This window comes from Uranotaenia lowii, chromosome 3 (genome assembly GCF_029784155.1).
Source record: "Uranotaenia lowii strain MFRU-FL chromosome 3, ASM2978415v1, whole genome shotgun sequence".
Classification (NCBI taxonomy): domain Eukaryota; kingdom Metazoa; phylum Arthropoda; class Insecta; order Diptera; family Culicidae; genus Uranotaenia; species Uranotaenia lowii.
The window spans coordinates 370,144,226-370,151,833 of NC_073693.1; the positions used below are offsets into that span (position 1 = coordinate 370,144,226).

General features: G+C 42.9%; 2 protein-coding genes across 3 annotated transcripts in view; one reads left to right on the plus strand and one right to left on the minus strand.

Annotated features, from left to right (window-relative positions):
* Nucleotides 1-7,608, minus strand: part of LOC129751328 (40S ribosomal protein S12, mitochondrial) — a 75,528-nt gene that overhangs the window by 41,124 nt on the left and 26,796 nt on the right. The gene's annotated exons all lie outside the window — the stretch shown is intronic.
* Nucleotides 92-7,349, plus strand: LOC129758422 (uncharacterized). Its single transcript, XM_055755922.1, has 6 exons — nt 92-1,091; nt 1,336-1,676; nt 1,738-3,201; nt 3,906-5,199; nt 5,362-5,702; nt 5,771-7,349. The coding sequence occupies exons 1-6, from the start codon at nt 115-117 to the stop codon at nt 7,228-7,230; spliced, it is 5,877 nt and encodes a 1,958-aa protein (XP_055611897.1). The 5' UTR covers nt 92-114; the 3' UTR covers nt 7,231-7,349.

Below are 7,608 nucleotides of genomic sequence, written 5' to 3' on the forward strand. Positions count from 1 at the left end.
GTGTATCTTATCTTTGCCTGCGTAGGTCTGCGAACTTTAGCAATAAAAAGCCGTTAACGAGCGCTTAGATGTTTAGTTTACTGCTTGCTGTCTAGTGTAATCCATCTCAGGAAAATGAACCTGAGTATCAGTTTATTGAGTGTTTTACTGGTTTCTGTGGTTTGGGCAGATCGTCCACAATGGCGGAAAATTGACGGAGATCTTGCTCAAGAGCCTGAAATTCAACCTCTTCAGGAAGTAGACGAGTCATACAGACTACCCAATATCGCCGTGCCTTCACACTACAATCTAAATCTCAGGACGTCTATTCATGTGAACAATCGAGAGTTTCAGGGAATCGTAGAGATTTTCTTTGACCTTCTGCAGAACAGCGACAAAGTGACTGTCCACAATAGGCAACTTTCAATCTCGAGTGTGAGTCTGTTTTCCGTAGTCGGGGGACAGAACCTAGTTGATGTTGCAGTAATGTCATTTGAAACTGATGCTCGTACAGAGCATTTGACTGTTCAAAGTGAAAACCTGCTCCAACAAGGTAGTTACATGGTGAGGATTCAGTTTACTGGCAGGTTGCAGAACAACAATAATCAAGGATTCTTCGCGTCGTCCTATCTGGATAATGATGGCCAAAGACACTACATTGCTTCAAGCAAATTCGAACCACATCACGCCAGATCGGCTTTCCCTTGTTTTGATGAACCGAAGTTGAAGGCCTCTTTCTCCTTATCTCTAACGCACCACAAAGATTACCACTCTGTGGCCAATATGCCCCAGGACGGTATGCTATTGGCAGACTCGCAGGACCCAGATTTTGTAGTGACCCGATTCCAACGATCGACTGTGATGTCGACCTATCTGGTAGCTTTCGCCGTAACTAACTTCGCCATTCGTACCAAAGGTGCTCAAACAGTTTACGCTAGACCGAATGTGTTCGAGGAGACGGAATATCCACTGGACGCCGGTATCGACATACTGAATGCGTTGGGAGATTATCTGGGTATTCCTTACATCAACCATATGCCTAAAATGACCCAGATTGCGATTCCGGACCGCGGCACAGGTGCAATGGAAAACTGGGGTCTCGTCGCTTATGGGTAAGTAGAGGTTCACAAAATACGTTCTATGTTTAGGAAACAAAAATGAACGTAGTTATCAAATTTTTTGTTGAAAACAAATCAAGCGCCAGCCCAGTCTAAATCATCTTGATATCAGCCTGTTGAAGTATTTTAACGGTTTTTCTGTTGATAAGGTTGATTACGAAACAATGATGACCTGCTATATGCATCTATTGTATCTATTCCTTGATAACATTAGTCCCGTTATCTCGTTTCGTTCTAGTGAACCCGTTCTGCTATTCAACCCGGCTATCAATTCTTATCGCACCAAGAAATCGGTCACAACCATTATTGCCCACGAATACGCCCATCAGTGGTTCGGTAATCTTGTCAGCCCAGATTGGTGGACGTATATTTGGCTCAATGAGGGATTTGCTACTGTTTACGAATATTTGGCGGCAACCTTGGCCTACCCAGAAAACGACTATTGGGCCCTTTGGAACGTCGAAGTCATCCACAGTGCCTTTGCAGCCGATGCTCGGGAAACGGTGCGTCCGATGAACTGGAATGCCGGCAGCCCGAATGAAATCGCAGGCTTGTTTGATACCGTAGCGTACGATAAGTGTATGTTGAATTCTTTTTAAATTTCATAATTGTTTACTTTGAACTCATTCAAACATTTTAGCGGGAAGCGTTTTGAACATGTTCCGCGAAGTGATGGGCGATGCAAATTGGCGATTAGGACTCACTGATTACTTTAATCGACGAAAACTTGACGTGGCTACAGATGCTCATCTTTACGAAGGATTGCAGGTTGCTTTGAACGCACAGGATATTATTCCAAGCACTCTATCTATGCAGCAAGTGATGGAATCATGGACCAATGCTCCTGGTTTTCCTCTTTTAACGGTACGCCGTGATTATCAAAACGGTGTCGTCTATTTGTCCCAAGAAAGGTTCCTCAGCGACCGTGTACTGCCAAATACTCATGTCTACCACATCCCATACAACTACGCTACGAAATCGAATGCTGATTTCAGTACTCAAAAGTTCGACTGGCTTTCAAGCAAAGCAGAAAAAATATCTACTACTGCGTCTGCAGAAGATTGGATCATTTTCAACAATCAACAAACTGGATACTACCGAGTAAACTACGATCTTCAGAATTGGAAGCTCATCCTCAACGCTCTACTGGATAATCCTGAAACAATTCATGTTCAAAATCGGGCTCAGCTCATTAACGATGCCTACAACTTGGCCCGAGCTGATCGTCTAGATATGTCCCTTGCTTTGGAACTACTGACCTACCTCAAAAAAGAAAACACTTATCCCCCTTGGGCAGCCGCCAGTACTGTCCTGACCTACTTCAACAACAAATTCCGAGGAACTCCTTACTATGAACATTTTGTTAACTTTGCCCGAGAGATTCTCACACCAATCTATGCAACACTTTCTATTGATTCCGTCCCACAAGGCGAAACTATGCTACAGAAGTACCTGAAGCAAACTATCTCTACCTGGGCATGTCGAGTTGGCGTTCAAGATTGTCTCAACAGAGCAGCTCGGGTAGTCTCACAAGCTGTATCCGACAAAAAACCAGCCCATCCGGATATCTCAACAGCCATGTATTGTTTCGGCTTACAAAATGCGGGAGAAGCAGAGTACGTTTGGATATATGAATGGCTGCTAGCATCCAAGAATCAAGCCGAACGTGCAGTATTGATCGATGCGATGGGATGCTCTCAGAACAAAGAATTCCTTATCTCGTTCCTCATGACCTCGATCGGAGGAGGAGCCACATTTAATTTCTTGGAAACGGAACGCACTCGAATCGTAACGTCCGTCTACGCCGGTAGCCGTATTGGAGTCGACGCACTAATCGAGTTCCTCATGATGGAAGATGCATTGGTTGATGAGTTCATTAGCCGATTGGGTCAGAACACGCTGAACAACGCCATTGCGAACATTGCAACTCGTACCAATAACGGAGCTGAGCTAACTCAACTAGAGACGCTGTTGGCCAGGTTGGGATCGAGGGTGAGTGCTGCTACTGCAACTTCAGCTCGGAATACTGTGGCCAATAACTTCGCTTGGTTCACGACCTTCGAAGGATTGGTTTCGGTGGAGTTTTTCGAACGCTTTTCCAACTGAGATAGCTTGACATAGATATGGCTTATTATAATACAGATGTGTTCAATGTGAATTTATTAAAAACCAAAAATAAAATAAATGTTTTGTTTTTGTTAGCCAACATTCGGTTGAAGAAAATGCTTCCAAACGGCATCTACTCTTCGCGGAATTGCCTCTGAGACCTTCACTATTCGGTTCAAATTATTTCCCCCAAATGTTCAACGCTGCTCTCAAATTTCACGGAATAGTTTGTAAGTACTGCAGCACAAAATTTTCAGTTTTTTTTTTCTGAATATGGAACCTTTAACTACAAGTCTGACAGCGATAGTCCCAAGTTCATGAACATGTTTTGTTTTTCGACACATTCCACTTTATTAAATACCTTTTTTTCCCATTTCAACTTCAGAAACTTGAGCTTAGGTTCTACCGAGTTCCGAACTTTTACATTTTAGAGAGTATCAAATGCTTATGCGTCAGTCTTGGTATGATAATGAGCAATACTGCACTCATCATCTTACATCAGAATATTTTTTGCAGAATGACCGAAAATAAATCGATATAGGATTACCAACCTCATGGAGGTATAACCAATAAATGCTTAGTGCATTCCAAGAAAACACTAATTGTAGACACTGTTTTATAACAGTACAGGCAGAGTTCTAAATTTAAAATCTGAGATCTTGGAACACAATTCATATTTCCTTGTGATTTTAATTTTTGCAGGTTTTTTGCAAATCCATCGCCATGCAGCTCGGACGGTAACACTCAACTGGGAATTGTTCAACAATCTAGGGGTGTCGATCATTACTGATTTTCATGAAATCTTCAACCATAAAAGTGAACTTGAATTATGGACCGATAAGTTCATTGATAACTTTATTAACCCGATTGTCCTGTATTGTCTTAGAAATGCGAGATACACCGTATCTTATCTTGCACCTCGCAGGTCTGTAGAAAATTTCAGCAATAAAAAGCCGTTAACGAGAGTTTTAGAAGCTTTAGTTCAACTTTTGCCGTCTATGGCAAAACACCTTGAGAAAATGGGCCTGAGAAAATTCTTGTTTTGTGCTTTACTATTTAGTGTAGTTTGGGCAGATCGTCCACAATGGCGGAAAATTGATGGAGACCTAGCACCAGAGGTTCCAATACAACCTCTTCAAGAAATCGACGAGTCATACTTGCTACCGAGAAGTGCCGTGCCTTCACACTACAATCTGAACATCAAGACATCCATTCACGAAAATAATCGAGAATTTCAGGGAAACGTGGAAATTTTCTTTGAACTTCTGCAGAGCAGCGACAAAGTGATTGTTCATAACCGTCAGCTTTCGATCTGGAATGTGAGGCTTTTTTCTGTGGTTGGTGAACAAAATCTAGTTGAGCTAGGTTTACCAGCATTCGAAACTGATACCCGTACAGAGCATTTGATTATTCAAAGCGAAAGCTTACTCGAACCTGGTAGCTACATGGTGAGGATTCAGTACACAGGAAGGTTGCAGAACAATAATAATGTAGGATTCTACGCTTCATCGTATGTGGATAACGACGGCAACAGGCACTACATTGCTTCAACCAAACTCGAATCTACCAATGCAAGAATGGCTTTCCCTTGTTTCGATGAACCCCAGTTGAAGGCTTCCTTCTCGATTGCTTTAATCCACCACAAAGATTACCATGCAGTGGCTAATATGCCCCAAGAAGGTAATCTAGAGGTAGATACAATGGATCCAGATTATGTAGTCACGCGGTTCCAAAAATCGACTGTAATGTCGACTTTCCTAGTGGCATTTGCTGTTACCAATTTCGCCATTCGTACCAGTGGTACTCAAACGGTTTATGCTAGACCGAATGTATTCGAGGAGACAGAATATCCACTGGAGGCCGGTATCGACATTCTGGAAGCTTTGGGCGATTATCTGGGTATTCCGTACATCAGTCATATGCCCAAAATGACTCAGATTGCCATTCCAGATCGTACATCGAGTGCTATGGAAAACTGGGGTCTCGTTTCTTACGGGTATGTGCTGAATAAGTAGAGTTGAATGAATATGCCCTATCACCAAAAAAAACCTTGATACATCTCGAGTGAAAGATTCCATCAGCGGTTCTGTTCATAAATAAACTGCGATGACTTGTTATATACATCTATTGTAACCTACCTAATCTATTTTCGTTTCAGTGAACCCGTTCTGCTGTTCAATCCAGCTATCAATTCTTATCGCACCAAGAAATCGGTCACAACCATTATTGCCCACGAGTTCGCCCATCAGTGGTTCGGTAATCTTGTTACGCCGGAATGGTGGACATACGTATGGCTTAAGGAGGGATTCGCTACTGTTTACGAATATTTGGCGGCAACCTTGGCCTACCCAGAAAACGACTATTGGGCCCTTTGGAACGTCGAAGTCATCCATAATGCGTTTGCAGCCGATGCTCGGGAAACGGTGCGTCCGATGAATTGGAATGCCGGCAGCCCAAATGAAATCGCAGGCCTGTTCGATACCGTAGCGTACGATAAAGGTATAACAATGACTTAAATTCTTAATCAAAATCTAATACTTATCTCTAATGTGACACCAACATTCTAGCTGGAAGCGTTTTGAACATGTTCCGCGAAGTGGTGGGAGATGAAAACTTCCGTGTTGGACTTTCTGATTACTTCAACCAAGCAAAGCTTGGCGTGGCTACAGATATTCATCTTTATCAGGGATTGCAACTCGCTTTGAACGGACAGGATATCCTCTCAACAACTTCATCTATCCAGCAGCTGATGGAATCATGGACCAATGCTCCTGGTTTTCCTCTTCTAACGGTACGCCGTGATTATCAAAACGGTGTCGTCTATTTGTCCCAAGAAAGGTTCCTCAGCGACCGTGTACTGCCGAATTCTCATGTCTACCACATCCCATACAACTACGCTACGAAATCGAATGCTGATTTCAGCACTCAAAAGTTCGACTGGCTTTCCAGCAAAGCAGAAAAAATATCTACTACTGCGTCTGCAGAAGATTGGATCATTTTCAACAATCAACAAACTGGATACTACCGAGTAAACTACGATCTTCAGAATTGGAAGCTCATCCTCAACGCTCTACTGGATAATCCTGAAACAATTCATGTTCAAAATCGTGCTCAGCTCATTAACGATGCCTACAACTTGGCCCGAGCTGATCGTCTAGATATGGCCCTTGCTTTGGAACTACTGACCTACCTCAAAAAAGAAAACACTTATCCCCCTTGGGCAGCCGCCAGTACTGTCCTGACCTACTTCAACAACAAATTCCGAGGAACTCCCTACTATGAACATTTTGTTAACTTTGCCCGAGAGATTCTCACACCAATCTATTCAACACTTCCTATTGATTCCGTCCCACAAGGCGAAACGATGCTACAGAAATACCTGAAGCAAACTATCTCTACCTGGGCATGTCGAGTTGGCGTTCAAGATTGTCTCAACAGAGCAGCTCAAGTAGTCTCACAAGCTGTATCGGACAAAAAAACAGCCCATCCAGATATCTCAACGGCCATGTATTGTTTCGGCTTACAAAATGCAGGAGAAGCAGAGTACGTTTGGATATATGAATGGCTGCTAGCATCCAAGAATCAAGCCGAACGTGCGGTATTGATCGATGCGATGGGATGCTCTCAGAACAAAGAATTCCTCGTCTCGTTCCTCATGACCTCGATTGGAGGAGGATCCACCTTTAATTTCCTGGAAATGGAACGAACCAGAATTGTTTCATCCGTCTACACCGGTAGCCGTATCGGAGTCGATGCTCTTATCGAGTTCCTCATGATGGAAGATGCATTGGTTGATGAGTTCATTAGCCGATTGGGCCAGAACACGCTGAACAACGCCATTGCGAACATTGCAGCTCGTACCAATAACGGAGCAGAGCTCACTCAATTTGAGACGCTGTTGGCCAGGTTGGGAACGAGGGTGAGTGCTGCTACTGCGACTTCGGCCCGGAATACTGTGGCCAATAACTTCGCTTGGTTCACGACCTTAGAGGGATTGGTTTCGGTGGAGTTTTTCGAACGTTTCTAGTTGATGACAATGTCTACTAGGTGGGGCAATAGCTCTCGTGCTTTCCATTGTACAATTTGACATGAGTCCGATGACGATGGTTGTATAAATCCCTTATGAATAAATGGTTTTTCATTAAATGTTAAATTACATTCCTTAAGTACTAGAAAAGAACGCCTTTTGGTCCACATGTTTACGCTGAATAGATACAAATTACAGATTGTATTATAATTATCAAGCTTTCGAAAAGATTCTTGAGGCTTTAGTTCACTCATCAGAGGTGTGTTTGAACTCGGTTGCCGTATTAAGGGTCATTTTTGAATTTTCCAAACCCTGAGATTCTAAAAACTTCGTTTTGGTTTGAAACTCATCTATGATTTAATGCATAATTTTAAAGTC